Source organism: Lethenteron reissneri, unplaced genomic scaffold (genome assembly GCF_015708825.2).
Source record: "Lethenteron reissneri isolate LAM-NWPU_2019-01 unplaced genomic scaffold, ASM1570882v1 scaffold_1846, whole genome shotgun sequence".
Taxonomy (NCBI): Eukaryota; Metazoa; Chordata; class Hyperoartia; order Petromyzontiformes; family Petromyzontidae; genus Lethenteron; species Lethenteron reissneri.
This window is the reverse complement of record NW_026891604.1, coordinates 416,049-435,519: the sequence shown is the minus strand read 5'-3', so window position 1 is coordinate 435,519 and position 19,471 is coordinate 416,049. Positions and strand designations below refer to the sequence as shown.

General features: G+C 45.7%; 1 protein-coding gene across 7 annotated transcripts in view; it reads right to left on the bottom strand.

The window, feature by feature from the left end:
• Window positions 1-19,471, bottom strand: part of LOC133339353 (interferon alpha-inducible protein 27-like protein 2B) — a 64,851-nt gene that overhangs the window by 15,758 nt on the left and 29,622 nt on the right. For all 7 annotated transcript variants that reach the window (XM_061547478.1, XM_061547480.1, XM_061547479.1 and 4 more), the window contains 2 exons: window positions 18,685-18,723; window positions 14,144-14,179 (listed from right to left, as the gene is read on the bottom strand). In XM_061547478.1, the coding sequence (XP_061403462.1) occupies window positions 14,144-14,179; window positions 18,685-18,723 (75 nt within the window). The remainder of the gene's footprint in view (window positions 1-14,143; window positions 14,180-18,684; window positions 18,724-19,471) is intronic.

Genomic DNA, 19,471 nt, shown 5'->3' with positions numbered 1-19,471 from the left:
TCAACTTCCACCTCCAGGAAATGTATCCTACACTCCAGGGGAGGTCATAGACATTGAGTCCGAGTGGATGATGTTCAGGACCTCGTTTGTGGATGCAGCTACAGACAGCTGTAGCCTAAAGGCAATATTTTGCTGTCTTTACTTGGATTTTCTGTTTGCACATAGTCACTTTAAGATGTTTTCTTGTTCATGTTTTTGTTTTTAGTTTGTTGCGGTTGCGACCGATTCAAGAGCCGAATGGCTCACAGGGCTCTACCTAATAAATGAACTTTGAACTTTGGTGACTGTCATGGTGACAACCCTTGGACCCACTGGTGGACACCGGTGGTGAGGGAAGCTGTCAAGTTGAAGGATGCTTTCCGAGCTGTGCTCAGATAAAGGTTTCCCAACTCAATTGAGAGGTTTCCGGATCGCCAAGAGGGCAGCAGCAGTAGCAGTTGCTGAAACAAAATCCCAGGTACGGGAGGAGTTTGGAGAGGCCTTGCAGAGGGACTAGCGGGGAGCTTCAAAGTTCTGTTCTGGCAAACCGTCCAACGCCTTAGGAGGGGTCGACAGGACGTGGCCCAGACTGTTCTCAGTCAGGGTGGCGTAACATTGAACTCAACTGAGGAGATAGTCGAGAAGTGGAAGGAACACTTTAAGGAGCTCCTCAACCAGGTGGAGATGCCCTCCTTTCAGGAGGCAGCCCTGGAAACAGCTGGGGGTGGGGGGGGTCAGATCCATCATGGCTGCTGAAGTTGCTGCGGCGGTTGAGGACCTTTGTAGCGGCAAGGCTGCTGGGGTGGACGAGAATCGTGCAGAGTTGTTTCTAGTGTAGTGACATAAGAGGGGAGGGCCTGCTGGGGGCTCTGGGACCCTAGGCAGATAAGCCGTCGGCGCCAGGCGCTAGGATCCCAGACAACCCAGACGCTTAATCCCCTTGGCGCCACCAACGGGGGGGCTGTGTGTGCTCTGTGGGATATCTGGGGGCGCACACAACCCCACCCCTCGTTGGGGACGAGGCATAAAAGGGCAGCTCCCTGGCCGATCAGGGCCAGTCGTAGCTCAAGACCCAAGACCCAAGACCAGCCATCTCAGGACCCTGGGACGCTGTGAGAGCCAGTGGTGGGACTCTGGAACTCCCGACTCTACGTCCTTGTGAGGGCGAGTTCCAGAGCGTAGCCAGAGTAGTGTACCTAGGCTGTGTACCTAGGCTGTAACAGAGTATCAGGACTGTTGGAGTGCTGTTGGATTGTAATAAAGAAGTTACCTCTACAAGTGTCTCCGGAACCCATTACACAAGCACTGGACAGTGTAGGAGTGTCGTGGTTAACGCGCCTCTTCAATTGTGCATGGAAGGGCGAGTACAGTACCTTTGGATTGGCAAACTGGGGTTGTGGTCCCCATTTTTAGGAAAGGGGACAAGAGGGTGTGCTCCAACTACAGAGGGATCACACTACTCGGCGTGCCAGGTAAAGCCTTAGCTGGAGTGCTGAAGAGGAGGCTACACCCAGTGGTCAAGCCTCAGATTCAGGAGGAACAATGTGGATTCCATCATGGTCATGGAACAATAGACAACTCTTTTCTCTCTCACATATATTTAAGGGGTGATGTGAGTATGCTTCTCCAGTCTACCTCTGCTTCGTAAACTTGGAGAAGGCATATGACTATGTTCCTCGGAATGTATTGTGGGAGGTGCTGCGGGAGTATGATGTACTGGTGCCGCTTTTGTGTGCTATCCGGAGTTAGAGCTGTGTAATAGTGTTCCAGGAGACTTGGACGCCGGGGTTGGAGGCACACGTATGTATTCCGTGTCGGTACAGCACAACACTGACATACAACACTGGAGGGGGTATCGGCCCCCTCACCAGTCTAACTGGGGATACACTCTCTAGCTACGCCTAGCCTACCTCTGGGTCCTCCACTAACGGGCTAGGGGAGGCTAGCTAGCCCGACACTGGTAAGTCGGGCTCACGGTACCCGGAGTCCCAGACCAGCTCTTACAAGCGCACCGGCTCTGATTCTCGGGACCACGCCGCTGGCTCTATCCTGTTCGGCCCTGATAAGGGCGGCGATCCAGGGGAGTCCAGGGCTCTATCTACGACGATCTTCAGTCTTCACTGGTTAGCTTCAACATCTCTACCTGAGCCCTCCGGCTCATCCCCTTTTATACCAAAACCCCCGCTGAGGGGTGGGGCCCCGGGGGATCCCAGCTCCGAGTCAGCCCCCCAGACTGCCCGATGCGGACGTCGCTGGGAGCACCTTCCCATGCACCGACATAGCCACGCCCACTGTGTTTCTTTCCCATCTGATTCCATTGTATAACAGCCCCTCCGTAACACCCCTACAGCTGTATCCGCAGTCTTGGTATTAAATCAAATTTGTTCACTGTGGGTGTTGGACTCTGCCAATGATACGTCTTGCCTCCACTCCTGTTTGTGATTTTCATGGACAGGATATCAAGGTGCAGGCGAGCTATGGAGAGTTTCCAGTACGGGTTATGGAGGTGGCGTCGCTCTCTTTGCCTCGTCAGCCTGTGATCTCCAGCATGCACTTGAACTGATTGATGCTGAGTGTGAAGGCTGGGAGCACCTCCAAACCTGAGATCATGGTTCATTCCCGACAGATGGTGGATTGTGCTCTCCAAGTGAGGGGGGAACAGTTGCCCTTAGTGGAGGAGTATGTTGTATCCTAACCCTTCTTCCATAATTGAGATTAATAATATTTGATGATTTTTATATATTATCTTTTTACTTGTTTTTAATGAGTGAAACACACCAAAGCAGCAAACTGCAAAACACCAGGTGTTGTTAAGTAATGAACCGGAGGAGGGCTAGGATGGCAGAATTTGCAACCTTGCTTCAAGGAAAGATAAGGCCTGATGAACGGGCACATGTCACCCGTGCAAGGGCAGAGACAGTGGGAGTGTCAGCCAGACATAGTTAAGGCAAAAAGCCCAACTATCCTGCATGGTTTTAAAGTAACGTCAAAATTCGAAATTCAACAACAGAGTAGGCTAAATTATCGATCCTCGCGCTCGCTCAAATTGGAGACCAGGCTGCGAGCTACATAAATGAACCATTGCCCATTTGCTAATCCAATACTGAATGTTAATATTACTGAAGTCAAAACGAATTCTATGACCTCAGCACATGGGCAAATAATAGGGCAGTGTCAACTCAAAGGCAATGGAAGAAAACAGAGGCGCCTTTGTCTAAATCACAACCACAGAAAGCCAGGAATCATCACTGATTGTGTGTTCAGGGATTCCGAGCTAGTTAGAACACGTGCACAGGGGGGGAGCTGATGTAAACAACCCTGCGCGTCTGGATGTGAGGGGGCCTTGGACCTGGAATTAAGAATAACACTCCCAGAGCAGAAGGTTGGACAGGGGAGGAGCTGATTTAAAAGAGAGTTGTATATCTCTCAAGGCGGGCAAGACCCAGCTGAGTAACAAGGCTGCGGGGGTCACCAGAAGTTCGCATTCGCCTAGTTAAGACAAAAAGCTCAATTATTCTGTATTGCTATTAAAGTAACGTTAAAGTCGGAATTTGACAACAGGGTAGGCTAAAGTTATTGATATTCACACCCACTCCAATTAAACCAGGCCACAAGTTACGCCTACTGAACCATCACCATTATTAAGTCAATATGAAATGTTATTTCCATACTTTAATACTTTCTATACAACTCGACCCGAAGCATATGACAATCAGAACCTTCCTAAGTCAAAATTGAATCGCACCCAGACAGGAGCGAATAGTCGATATAAGGTTGACGAGGGAAGGAAATTAAGAGCACGGCGAACTGCAAACGTAAGCAAAAAGCCGGGAACAACACCAGCCCAGCAACAGCGAGTGGGGCTTCGACAGGCCATAAAGTAGAATAATAACTCCCGGGGTCAGGGGACACAAGAAGAAGCAGGCAGACAAAAACCAGAACTGACTCCAAGGTTCAACCGCCCTCACCTACTCAGGAGTGACGGAAATTAATGAGGCCTTGAATTAACGGCAGGCAACAACAACGGCGAGCAGAGATAGGGTGGGGCAAAGACTGCGGGCTATGAAATGCAACTTCGTGTCAGTAAAGCTCTGACAAACAAGTTAAGTTAAAGACATCACAATACATAATATCGCACATAACATCAATGTTAACGCTATTCACCGTAAACTATATTCCGCTTATATAACCATGCAGGCACCAAGGAATACGAATTCCTAGGATCAAGAAACTTACCCCTTAACCTAAGATATCGGAAATAAATTAATAGTAATAAGTATATGCATGAAAGGACAAAAGTAAAACTTATGGAAAAGCCAGGATAACGGGATGAATCACCACCAGGTCGAATATAAATACATAATAAAAAAAAAAACAATGTTAAACCCAGGGTCGGAGAGAAAGGGAGATCCCGGCCGTCTTTGTATCCCCGCAGCGCGGGATAGGAGTGTGTATACGCTCGGGGAAACACCTCCACTGGAGTCAAGCACCACGATGGGAAACGACAGACCTTAGGTTACATACAGAATCATAACTGTGAAATAGTAAGGGACAAATGTTAACTTAAAACTTTTAACCATTTCTTTGTGCGCCGGGTCGGAGAGAGTGTTGCCCCTCCCTCCAGGTTGTGCAACACGAACAAAGACGCCTATGAGACGATTTGTAACGTCTGTGTTTTGGGTTCATGAAGAAGGCCAGACAAGAGATAAATTGCACCCAGACAGAGAGACGACTTCGAGGCAATTTGTAACATCTGATTGTTTGCTCATGGGTTTTATGGAGGGAGTGTGACAACGGAATATACCGTCAGTGATGCACACAAGGACACACGGACGTACGGACACACACATGGACACACCTGCCTACGGACAGATCCTGACACAGCAAAAATCGGAAGCCCCGCCTTGTGGGCGGGATCCAGGGGGATTTTTCGGCATAAAGGAACGGATCCTGAGCATTGGAAACCAGTGCGACGGGAGGGTCCACTCAGAAGCTCGACCGGGAGGGTCGACTCAGGAGTGCGACCAGCGGGTCCACTCAGGAGTGCGACCAGAGGGTCGACTCAGGAGCGAGGGCGACCAGCGGGTCGACCCAGGAGCGAGCTCGACCGGGAGGGTCGACTCAGGAGCGAGCTGCGACCAGCGGGTCGGCTCGACTCATCTTCAGCTCGTCAACCTCTGCCGAGCCGGAGGTCTCTGCTGCCGCCGGAGTGGTGAGCATCGCAGTTTGGCGACGACCCAGAGCTGCGAGCTGCGAGCGGGTTGTGGGCGCCACCTACCGACCGGGTTCCGAACTGCGACAGCGTATCAACAGCCATCCGAACCAATTCGCCACGGTGACAGGGGATCGACTGATACGTATGACGCGCACCGCCCCCTCACCACACGACCACCAGGCGTCTGTTTGACCTAAAGAATCGACTCCGAACACTGACTATTCAAGACAACTCTTACCACTCAAAAACACTCGAACCCATAAGCCATCCGTGGCTGGAAAGCATCACAACGAGACCGAGTGATGGCCCTCCGTCTCTTATAAGAGTATTCTTAATTTTTATCTTTAATATTTAGTGGGCTGTACTCTTAATCGCATAAATTCCCAACAGATCCATCAATACGAACTGATTCTTGGCACCTCCTTCCGCCGAGCCACGCTCACGTGGGGAGTGGTGGCCCACCGGACCCTTATCAGGTGATCTGGTCCCCAATTAGTAAACTTGGTATAAGATAACGAGCTTTGGAAAAGGAGCACCGTCGCAGGCCCTTACTCCGAGCCGTTCTGTTGTCAGATAACCTGCCGATGTATCTGTTGAGATTGGTGCCTTTAAGAATAATAACTGTTTTTGATTGTGTTTTTTCTTTATCGCCGTATAATCTTTCAAGTATCTTTCAGTCATAATCGCCGCCCGTACTCGCATCCTCTACAGAATATTCAACTGTCCCGTGACCCAAGGTGCTAACAACGTGATAAGGGTTGCGTATGATCAATAAGGAGTGCGGTACTGCGTGAACAATATTGAGTATAATCATTCATTAACGTTAAGGTTTTCTTAGCATAGTATTTGCATGTTTTAACGACTCTCTCTCCCACTAACAACCATCGCGTTATGCGGGATCCATGTGCAGTTGTCAAAGTGAAATCAGACAATCGTTGATGATACTGTATTGATGCCGTATTGACGTTCCGGGATTGAGAGTTCGCATACTATATCATAGTTAAGGTTGAATTAGTAATAAATTGATCAATACAGAAGTGGTTGTGTGATTCTTTCCTGAAATCTATGCATAAGATCTGCTTCTGCGTTGAGATTTGAACTTGGTGACCTTAATAAACACACTAATACATACTCAGTAAATGTTAAAGCGATAACGGGGTGAACCGGGGTCTGGTTATCATAACGACTTGCATTATCATAATTACACCCACTCGCATAATTAATACGATTACCTCTCGAATTGGCATAATTAAAATGTGCGTAATTACATAAATTAACATATTTCCGGATAATTACACATTTGGCCAAATTTCATTTAATTATTATTATTTCCACTGAATATTCATAACCCACATATACAACATAATAATTTCACCCACGCACGCATACAACATAACAAATTTTCATACCCAACATATACAACATAATGGGGGCTCGTCTTCCGGGATCTCTCGCAGACAGTTTGTGCATGAATTCAGGAACGAATCACTGATGTGTTAATCAAAGTGTTGTGAACTAACGTTGCCTTGTGATTGTAAACGGGGGTATACAAACAAAACGCGCTCTGAAGGGAAATACCAGAGTAGCAGAGTATAACAAAGACAGCTGGGCTGAGATTATTTGCTCGAGTTGAACTGACGCATCCTGTGATACAATTGTTTATATGCACTCTGAAAAGAAATATTAAGGTAACTCTTGCCATACTTAAGATGCTAGGATTAAGAATAATATTTGAATGGGTTACGGGATACGGGGAGCTCGTATTTAAACGTACCGACCAATCTGTTACAAAGCAGTACAGTCAGAGAGACATATGGGAAGGGAGCTGTATCGATAACACGAACACACCTCGGGGGAAACTAATTGACTGGATAAAAAGTAACGAAGGCGAACACGATGCAAAAACTGCAGAGAAGGCAGGACAGGACTCATGCCTTCTCACACAGGCATACAGACAGGGATTGTGGAATGAGGGAAAATTTGGAAAGGAAACGGGAGAGAAATCGTCTCTAATAAACGACGAGAAATGTCCTCACACCCTCGAGAGGGAGGAGAAATCAAAGCTCGCGACACCAGCGAAACTCACAGACGTTGAGCCACAGAATAAATATGGAAGTAACATCAAATCACTCTCTTGGGTACGTGGACAGAGTCCAGGGATTGATCGCACAAAAGTTAAAGTAAAATCGCCAGGACATGGTACACTAAGGGCAGAGGCAAAAACTGAAGGGAAATGGCAACACGAGCGACACGGCCCTGGGCGCGCACACAGAAAATGCACACCACTTAAACACAAGAGACACAGCACAGACCAAAGTGACAGATTGCCTGATGATAACTTGTTTGATGATGACGCTGTCAGCAATCAACTTTCGGAATACCTGTTCACCAGTAAAACCCTTAAGTTGATGGACAAGGCTCTAGTCAGAATTCCCGATTTTGACCCCCACAATAAGACTATGGATATCCACACACATATCGCGACAGTGGAAGAGGAGGCAATGATTAGAGGGCTGAGGAGACGGGATGAAAAAGCGAGTTTGTTGAAACGGACCTTACATAAAGAATCTATTCCATGGGTAAAGTCACTACCACACAAGGTTAGAAATGATTTTAAACAATTGAGCCTGGCAGTGATTCGGAAGTTTGGAGAATATTCGACACTCACTGAGGGGTTTTATGCTGTAAAATCGATGACCCAGGGCATGGACCAAGATCCACGTGACTACCTCGTCCAATTTAAAAGAGCGTATTACGCAGGCGATGTGAATCAATACCACGAAGGGGATAAAATGTTCAAAATTATGTTTTTTGAATCCTTGAGCCCAGAGATTACAGAAAGGGTGAGAATGGTTTTGAATCCAGAAACCGCATCCTTACGCCGCATAGAGAGCAAGGCGTACATGGCATGGTTATACAGAGCTAAGAATCATAATTCGGATCCAGAACACAGGGAGAGGGATGAGGAACCCAGCCTCTCAGAGAGGAATAAAAATCACCGAGCAGTCCCACCATGCAGAGAGCAGCAGAAACGCACGCACACATGGCAAAATAACCCAGAGAGAGGTTGGCACGAGAATGAGAGCGGCACAAAGCCGAACATTCAGGAGAATCGCAGGAGGGGGAGGTTCAGAATAGAACCATACCAACACCCCATGCCCCGACATGCGCAAGGTCAAGATTACCCACAGGGATGGCGAAGTAACAATCCAGGAAAAATTTGGCACCCAAATGGGAAAAAACACTGGGCCAAGGGTGCAGGAGAATCGTAGGAGGGAGAGGTTCAGAGCAGAACCATATCAACACCCCATCCCACGACACACGCAAGGTTCAAATTACGCACAGAGATGGGAAGATAACCACCTAGCGGGAAGGTGTTACACATACCGCGGAGGTATGGATGCGAACATTCACGAGAATCGCAGGATGGGAGGTCAAACACAATCGATCCAATTCCGACCAATTCCTCCACCGGCTATACCAGGAGGGAATAGAGGAATAACACAGAATACGGTCCAAATACGTGATGAACCATCCACAGTGATTGAGAGCGGGCAGCCCATACGCGCCACACCCGCCGAGGTGTTAAACCCGGCGCTCAATGTGAAATACAGGCAGGCTGCAAGTGACAGGGCGGGCAAAAACGTGGACAGTGCTCCCGTAAATGACGCGCGGATCGAATACAAGGACAGGGTTGCATTGAAGCGTGATCGGACAGTACAAAAACAGACAGCAGGGACACGCCCTGAGGAGCGCAGGCATGAGCCTTTGAATGGAAAATATCCAAGGGAAACCAAAAATTATGTGGATCGGAGTGCTAAAATGGAGACGAATGTCCATGACGTATCGGGAATGGTGTTGAAATCCAACACACTAGTAAAAACAAAGAGGGCAACATTACGAGGGACAGAATTAAATCGACACACTGACTCGGCAAATGTGCATGTAATCGCAGAGAGAGCGAATGCCTCGAACCAAGTGTCAAAGTGGGTCGTGTGTGCGAATTCTGGTTATGTGCAGCACAATTTTTCACCACACACTCCCACGACACAGAGAGTGAGAGAGGAAACTACAAAAACGAACCCGAAAACCGTGATCGAATTATCGAAGTGATAAGTGGTGAACGAGGCAACATGAGGAAGGTAACGCATAAATGCGTTCGAAACCGCTACCTAGCGTTTCCCAGGATTTAACAAAAACAAAAATGAATATTCGTCGGAGTCATGATGTATCAGAACCGATGTAACGCAATATCGATGTTTAACGCTTGTTTAATTTTCTTTGCTCAATTCAAATATAACCATGTTAAGTTGTGACACGTACGCACGCGTTGTAAGGAATAGCAGCAAAACTTGAGGACAATCGATGGTTCATGATGGAAGAAGGGTATACATTTTTTTTTTAAAAATAACCCGTGGCCATTTGACCACTGGTCATTTTTAAAAGGGCGGAATGTTGTATCCTAACCCTTCTTCCATAATTGAGATTAATAATATTTGATGATTTTTATATATATTATCTTTTTACTTGTTTTTAATGAGTGAAACACACCAAAGCAGCAAACTGCAAAACACCAGGTGTTGTTAAGTAATGAACCGGAGGAGGGCTAGGATGGCAGAATTTGCAACCTTGCTTCAAGGAAAGATAAGGCCTGATGAACGGGCACATGTCACCCGTGCAAGGGCAGAGACAGTGGGAGTGTCAGCCAGACATAGTTAAGGCAAAAAGCCCAACTATCCTGCATGGTTTTAAAGTAACGTCAAAATTCGAAATTCAACAACAGAGTAGGCTAAATTATCGATCCTCGCGCTCGCTCAAATTGGAGACCAGGCTGCGAGCTACATAAATGAACCATTGCCCATTTGCTAATCCAATACTGAATGTTAATATTACTGAAGTCAAAACGAATTCTATGACCTCAGCACATGGGCAAATAATAGGGCAGTGTCAACTCAAAGGCAATGGAAGAAAACAGAGGCGCCTTTGTCTAAATCACAACCACAGAAAGCCAGGAATCATCACTGATTGTGTGTTCAGGGATTCCGAGCTAGTTAGAACACGTGCACAGGGGGGGAGCTGATGTAAACAACCCTGCGCGTCTGGATGTGAGGGGGCCTTGGACCTGGAATTAAGAATAACACTCCCAGAGCAGAAGGTTGGACAGGGGAGGAGCTGATTTAAAAGAGAGTTGTATATCTCTCAAGGCGGGCAAGACCCAGCTGAGTAACAAGGCTGCGGGGGTCACCAGAAGTTCGCATTCGCCTAGTTAAGACAAAAAGCTCAATTATTCTGTATTGCTATTAAAGTAACGTTAAAGTCGGAATTTGACAACAGGGTAGGCTAAAGTTATTGATATTCACACCCACTCCAATTAAACCAGGCCACAAGTTACGCCTACTGAACCATCACCATTATTAAGTCAATATGAAATGTTATTTCCATACTTTAATACTTTCTATACAACTCGACCCGGAGCATATGACAATCAGAACCTTCCTAAGTCAAAATTGAATCGCACCCAGACAGGAGCGAATAGTCGATATAAGGTTGACGAGGGAAGGAAATTAAGAGCACGGCGAACTGCAAACGTAAGCAAAAAGCCGGGAACAACACCAGCCCAGCAACAGCGAGTGGGGCTTCGACAGGCCATAAAGTAGAATAATAACTCCCGGGGTCAGGGGACACAAGAAGAAGCAGGCAGACAAAAACCAGAACCGACTCCAAGGTTCAACCGCCCTCACCTACTCAGGAGTGACGGAAATTAATGAGGCCTTGAATTAACGGCAGGCAACAACAACGGCGAGCAGAGATAGGGTGGGGCAAAGACTGCGGGCTATGAAATGCAACTTCGTGTCAGTAAAGCTCTGACAAACAAGTTAAGTTAAAGACATCACAATACATAATATCGCACATAACATCAATGTTAACGCTATTCACCGTAAACTATATTCCGCTTATATAACCATGCAGGCACCAAGGAATACGAATTCCTAGGATCAAGAAACTTACCCCTTAACCTAAGATATCGGAAATAAATTAATAGTAATAAGTATATGCATGAAAAGACAAAAGTAAAACTTATGGAAAAGCCAGGATAACGGGATGAATCACCACCAGGTCGAATATAAATACATAATAAAAAAAAAAAACAATGTTAAACCCAGGGTCGGAGAGAAAGGGAGATCCCGGCCGTCTTTGTATCCCCGCAGCGCGGGATAGGAGTGTGTATACGCTCGGGGAAACACCTCCACTGGAGTCAAGCACCACGATGGGAAACGACAGACCTTAGGTTACATACAGAATCATAACTGTGAAATAGTAAGGGACAAATGTTAACTTAAAACTTTTAACCATTTCTTTGTGCGCCGGGTCGGAGAGAGTGTTGCCCCTCCCTCCAGGTTGTGCAACACGAACAAAGACGCCTATGAGACGATTTGTAACGTCTGTGTTTTGGGTTCATGAAGAAGGCCAGACAAGAGATAAATTGCACCCAGACAGAGAGACGACTTCGAGGCAATTTGTAACATCTGATTGTTTGCTCATGGGTTTTATGGAGGGAGTGTGACAACGGAATATACCGTCAGTGATGCACACAAGGACACACGGACGTACGGACACACACATGGACACACCTGCCTACGGACAGATCCTGACACAGCAAAAATCGGAAGCCCCGCCTTGTGGGCGGGATCCAGGGGGATTTTTCGGCATAAAGGAACGGATCCTGAGCATTGGAAACCAGTGCGACGGGAGGGTCCACTCAGAAGCTCGACCGGGAGGGTCGACTCAGGAGTGCGACCAGCGGGTCCACTCAGGAGTGCGACCAGAGGGTCGACTCAGGAGCGAGGGCGACCAGCGGGTCGACCCAGGAGCGAGCTCGACCGGGAGGGTCGACTCAGGAGCGAGCTGCGACCAGCGGGTCGGCTCGACTCATCTTCAGCTCGTCAACCTCTGCCGAGCCGGAGGTCTCTGCTGCCGCCGGAGTGGTGAGCATCGCAGTTTGGCGACGACCCAGAGCTGCGAGCTGCGAGCGGGTTGTGGGCGCCACCTACCGACCGGGTTCCGAACTGCGACAGCGTATCAACAGCCATCCGAACCAATTCGCCACGGTGACAGGGGATCGACTGATACGTATGACGCGCACCGCCCCCTCACCACACGACCACCAGGCGTCTGTTTGACCTAAAGAATCGACTCCGAACACTGACTATTCAAGACAACTCTTACCACTCAAAAACACTCGAACCCATAAGCCATCCGTGGCTGGAAAGCATCACAACGAGACCGAGTGATGGCCCTCCGTCTCTTATAAGAGTATTCTTAATTTTTATCTTTAATATTTAGTGGGCTGTACTCTTAATCGCATAAATTCCCAACAGATCCATCAATACGAACTGATTCTTGGCACCTCCTTCCGCCGAGCCACGCTCACGTGGGGAGTGGTGGCCCACCGGACCCTTATCAGGTGATCTGGTCCCCAATTAGTAAACTTGGTATAAGATAACGAGCTTCGGAAAAGGAGCACCGTCGCAGGCCCTTACTCCGAGCCGTTCTGTTGTCAGATAACCTGCCGATGTATCTGTTGAGATTGGTGCCTTTAAGAATAATAACTGTTTTTGATTGTGTTTTTTCTTTATCGCCGTATAATCTTTCAAGTATCTTTCAGTCATAATCGCCGCCCGTACTCGCATCCTCTACAGAATATTCAACTGTCCCGTGACCCAAGGTGCTAACAACGTGATAAGGGTTGCGTATGATCAATAAGGAGTGCGGTATTGCGTGAACAATATTGAGTATAATCATTCATTAACGTTAAGGTTTTCTTAGCATAGTATTTGCATGTTTTAACGACTCTCTCTCCCACTAACAACCATCGCGTTATGCGGGATCCATGTGCAGTTGTCAAAGTGAAATCAGACAATCGTTGATGATACTGTATTGATGCCGTATTGACGTTCCGGGATTGAGAGTTCGCATACTATATCATAGTTAAGGTTGAATTAGTAATAAATTGATCAATACAGAAGTGGTTGTGTGATTCTTTCCTGAAATCTATGCATAAGATCTGCTTCTGCGTTGAGATTTGAACTTGGTGACCTTAATAAACACACTAATACATACTCAGTAAATGTTAAAGCGATAACGGGGTGAACCGGGGTCTGGTTATCATAACGACTTGCATTATCATAATTACACCCACTCGCATAATTAATACGATTACCTCTCGAATTGGCATAATTAAAATGTGCGTAATTACATAAATTAACATATTTCCGGATAATTACACATTTGGCCAAATTTCATTTAATTATTATTATTTCCACTGAATATTCATAACCCACATATACAACATAATAATTTCACCCACGCACGCATACAACATAACAAATTTTCATACCCAACATATACAACAAGTACCTATATACTACATTACTACATACTACAACACACTACACTACTATATACTACTCCACTACTATTTACTATACTACTACACTACTATACACTACTACACTACAACACAACCATATACTACATTGTACACTACTATACATTACTGTATACACTCCACTACTATATACTACACTGTACAAAACTTTGCACTACTGTATAGACTATACTACACTGTACAAAACTAATCACTACACTACTATACACTACACTATACACTACACCATCATACTCTTAGGTTTTTTCGGTAAAGTCACGTAGGTAAAAAATAAAATTGATAGAAAAAAATAAAATAGTGATTTATTATTTTACTTTTATTAATTTTAATTTTATTTTTTACCTACGTGACTTTACCGAAAAAACCTAAGAGTATGAATCCTTGCAGTCACGAAAGCTTCAAATCTAGAACTACACCATCACACACCATCACCATCACAGCGTCATGACAACGTCACCACACAAGCGATCACGTGGAGGCGGGGTGACGTCAAAGTTTACCTGCACAGAAATTCCACCAGTTGGTCGACTTCTTTTCTGTGTGGGGGAGTTGCACAGAGAGGTTAGTTCTACATACTCACACACACAGATATACACAGTATCTTATATATAAAAGGCATTTTACAGTAAGAAACAATGTTCCACACTGCCCACCAGGGATTATTTGTCTGTCGTTGCATAAATAAATATATAATATAAACATCTCTTTGATTGGTGGAGACCTACTGCCGGGTACGGAGAGGGGAGGGGCCTAAGGGAGGAGGGTCAGGGGAGGGGCCTAAGGAAGGGGGGAGTCAGGAGAGGGGCCTGGGGGGGGGTCAGGGGAGGGGCCTAAGGATATGGGGGGTCTACACTATGGGGACCTCATTTGCCAGTAAAAATATGATAATTGGTTCTTTACCCTTCTATCTGGCAACAAAACTGACACCTTTTTGCAAGGAGTCATGTTTGCATAGACCGCAATACCTGCAGTCATAATACAAACAAAAGAACATAACTCTGATAATGTGCACTGTCCTTGAAGTTGATTGGTCCACACCCGAGACAGCTTTCCTTCGAGCCTAGTCTCATATGGGTTGGACCAGATGACGTGAAAAGGCGCCTTTTATCGGAGTTGTGTTTTTTGTTTGCATTATTTTTTTTTTACAAGGAGTCAATTATATTTTTACTGGCAAATGAGGTTCCCGTAGTGTAGATGCTTGCCCCGAGCTCTCATACTCTGATGGTGCATTGTCTTTGAGTTGTGCGCCTTTTGGCGTCATCTGGTCCAACCCATATGAGACTAGGCTCGAAGGAAAGCTGTCTCGGGTGTGGACCAATCAACTTCAAGGACAGTGCACATTATCAGAGTTATGTTCTTTTGTTTGTATTATGACTGCAGGTATTGCGGTCTATGCAAACATGACTCCTTGCAAAAAGGTGTCAGTTTTGTTGCCAGATAGAAGGGTAAAGAACCAATTATCATTATGATATGGGGGGTGGTAAGGGGAGGGGCCTAAGGGAAGGGGGGTCAGGGGAGGGGCCTAAGGATATGGGGGGGGTGGTCAGGGGAGGGGGGGTCAGTGGAGGGGCCTGAGGGAGGGGGGGTCAGGGGAGGGGCCTAAGGAAGGGGGAGGGGCCGATAGTTAAGGGGGCTGGCTACCTGGCTGGCTGCCTGGCTACCTCAAGTCAAGTTATCTTGTACACAGGTAGGAACAACAGGTTCCACACTGCCCACCAGGGATTATTTGTCTGTCTGTCGTGCATATTTGTCTGTCGTGCATGAATGCGCTGTCCAACCAAGTTCCTACCTGCCCACTCCGAAGGAACGTGTTTTGTTTGTCTGTCTGTCTGCGTAAGCGCGCTTGCGAAAATTAGCCGGGTACCACGTCGTAAGCCTCGTGCTTGGCATAGGCTATTCCTTTTCCATGTCCGTCACCTTTAAATTAGTTAAAATAGCGTTTTTGTGCACGGGCGTTGCCCCTGGCAACGCATGCGCGTCATCAGTGGATGGTGGGGGGGATTTCTCCTTCGCGTTCAAAATGCAAAAAAATACACGCGTTGCTGATGTAAATTCATCAAAGTGTCATGTTCTCTTCTTTCCCTTTCCCCCCCTCACCCCAATGTGTACACTGACTACTATAGGGTCGGTAGATACTAATATTATAGCGCTTAGATAGTATTATTGTAGCGCGGGCGGGGGTAGCGTCCAAGCACCCAGCCTCGGCTGGCTGGGCAATCTAGGCGAGGCCGGGAGCTTTGCACTGGACTAGGCCTTACCACGGCACTCTGTCAAGTGAGTACTTTGTGCTGTAGAGTCGATATATACTGATATAGAGTCCGCATTGTACTACTTTAGTGATATCAGGTACCACCATAGTCGGTATGCACTGCTGTGGTGAAAGCAGGTACCACCACAGTCGGTATGCGCTGCTGTAGTGATAGCAGGTACCACCACAGTCAGTATGCACTGCTGTAATGGTAGCAGGTAACACCACAGTCGGTATGCCCTGCTGTAGTGAAACCAGGTACCACCACAGTCACTAGGCACTGCTGTAGTTAAAGCAGTAACTACCATAGTCAGTATGCACTCCTGTTGTGATAGCAGGTACCACCAGTCAGTATGCACTACTGTAGTGATAGTAGATACTGCTATCGAGTTGGTAGATACTGGTATATAGAGTTAGTAGATACTAAAACAGTCAGTATATACCACTACAGTCAGCCAATACTGCTACAGTCAGTAGATACTACTACTACTGCGGTCAGTAGCTACTAGAATCAGTAGATACTACTATAGAGTGAGTAGTTACTACTACAGTGAGGGAAAAAAGTATTTGATCCCCTGCTGATTTTGTACGTTTGCCCACTGACAAAGAAATGATAAGTCTATAATTTTAATGCTAGAAAAACGCATGTCAAAAATGTTATAAATTGATTTACATTTAAATGAGGGAAATAAGTATTTGACCCCTCTGCAAAACATGACTTAGTACTTGGTGGCAAAACCCTTGTTGACAATCACAGAGGTCAGACGTTTCTTGCAGTTGGCCACCAGGTTTGCACACATCTCAGGAGGGATTTTGTCCCACTCCTCTTTGCAGATCTTCTCCAATTCATTAAGGTTTCGAGGTTGACGTTTGGCAACTCGAACCTTCAGCTCCTCCACAGATTTTCTATGGGATTAATGTCTGGAGACTGGCTAGGCTACTCCAGGACCTTAATGTGCTTCTTCTTGAGCCACTCCTTTGTTGCCTTGGCCGTGTGTTTTGGGTCATTGTCATGCTGGAATACCCATCCACGACCCATTTTCAATGCCCTGGCTGAGGGAAGGAGGTTCTCACCCAAGATTTGACGGTACATGGCCCTTTGATGCGATGAAGTTGTCCTGTCCCCTTAGCAGAAAAACACCCCCAAAGCATAATGTTTCCACCTTCATGTTTGACGGTGGGGATGGTGTTCTTGGGGTCATAGGCGGCATTACTCCTCCTCCAAACACGGCGAGTTGAATTGATGCCAAAGAGCTCCATTTTGGTCTCATCTGACCACAACACTTTCACCCAGTTGTCCTCTGAATCATTCAGATGTTCATTGGCAAACTTCAGACGAGCATGTATATGTGATTTCTTGAGCAGGAGGACCTTGCGGGTGCTGCAGGATTTCAGTCCTTCATTGCATAGTGTGTTACCAACTGTTTTCTTGGTGACTATGGTCCCAGATGCCTTAAAATCATTGTCAAGATCCTCCCGTGTAGTTCTGGGCTGATTCCTCACAGTTATCATGATCATAGCAACTCCACGAGGTGAGTTCTTGCATGGAGCCCCAGGCCGAGGGAGATTGACAGTTCTGTTGTGTTTTTTTCTATTTGCGAATAATCGCACCAACTGTTGTCACCTTCTCACCAAGCTACTTGGCGATGGTCTTGTAGCCCATTCCAGCCTTGTGTAGGTCTACAATCTTGTCCCTGACATCCTTGGAGAGCTCTTTGGTCTTGGCCATGGTGGAGAGTTTGGAATCTGATTGATTGATTGCTTCTGTGAACAGGTGTCTTTTATACAGGTAACAAGCTGAGATTAGGAGAACTCCGTTTAAGAGTGTGCTCCTAATGTCAGTTCGTTACCTGTATAAAAGACACCTAGGAGCCATAAATCTTTCTGATTGAGAGGGGGTCAGATACTTATTTCCCTCATTAAAATGCAAATCAATTTATAACATTTTTGACATGCGTTTTTCTGAATTTTGTTGTTGTTATTCTGTATCTCACTGTTCAAGTAAACCTACCATTAAAATTATAGACTGATAATTTCTTTGTCAGTGGGCAAACGTACAAAATCAGCAGGGGATAAAATACTTTTTCCCTCACTGTATATACTACACTATATACAATTAGAACACACTAAACTACTATATACTACTACATTTCAGTTCAGTTTCATTTATTAGGTATAGCCCTGTGAGCCATGAGGCTCTTGACTCGGGTGCAGCCGCAACAAACAAAAACATGAACAAAGAACATCTTAAAGCGACGATGCGCAACAGAAACATCCAGAAAAAAACAGTAAAATCTTCCAGAAAAAAAAGCACCGTATATCAACGCTGTGTGCAAAAATCCCAATGGGATGCAAGTCGAACAATAATAACCATAAGACAATTTAGATAAAGTTAGCAGGCTAACTCCGTACTTCAACAAACAAACATAGCTTACAACACGCTACACCACTATATACTACTCCACTACTATTTACTATACCACTCCACTACTATACACTACTACACCACTATATACTACACTGTACACTACTGTTTACTATACCACTCTACTACTATACACTACTACACAACTATATACTACACTGTACACTACTATACACTACTGTATACACTACACTACTATATATTACACTACTAAAAAGTACACTACTTCACACTACTCTATACACTACATAACAATTATCATACACTATCACACAACATCACCATCACACAGCATCACGATCAAGCAGCGTCATCACAGCGTCACCACATAAGTGATCACGTGGAGGCGTGGTGACGTCATCGTTTACCTGCGCCGAAAATCCACCAGCTGGTCGACTTCTCCTTCTCTGTATGGGGGAGTTGCACAGAGAGGTTAGTTCTACATACTCACACACAGATATACACAGTATACACTATATACTACTACACACTACTACACTACTATATATATAGTACTACAATACTATATACTACTACACACTACACTAGTATATTATACTACTAGACTACAACACACTGCACAACTGTATTCGACTACACACTATAATATACTACACTACTGTATGCTACACTATACACTACCACACACTACACACCACTGCACACTCTACTACTATATACTACACTACTATACACTGATACACTATATACTTATACAAACTAAACTAACATATCATCCACTACTATAATGTATACTACACTACTATCCACTACTAGATACGACACTATACAATACACTACTACACTATATACTACACTACTATACACTACAACACCCTCCACTACTATACACTGCACTACGCACTACATTAGTCACACTACACTACTATAGACTACACTGCTATATACTACACTATACCAGTGGCGGCTCCTGCAAAATCTCTCAGGGGGGGCAAATGTCTGGATGATTGATAAGGATAAGGTCCACCCATGTAATGGATAAATTAACAGCTTAAGCATGTAAAGGCAACTTCACTTCTTTAATATTAATGAAAAATAAAGTGACTCTTACAATACATCTTGTTTGTTTATATACTCACTATTAAAACAAACCACTCAAGTTTATTTTATTAAAGATTCCACTAGGTAGCGATA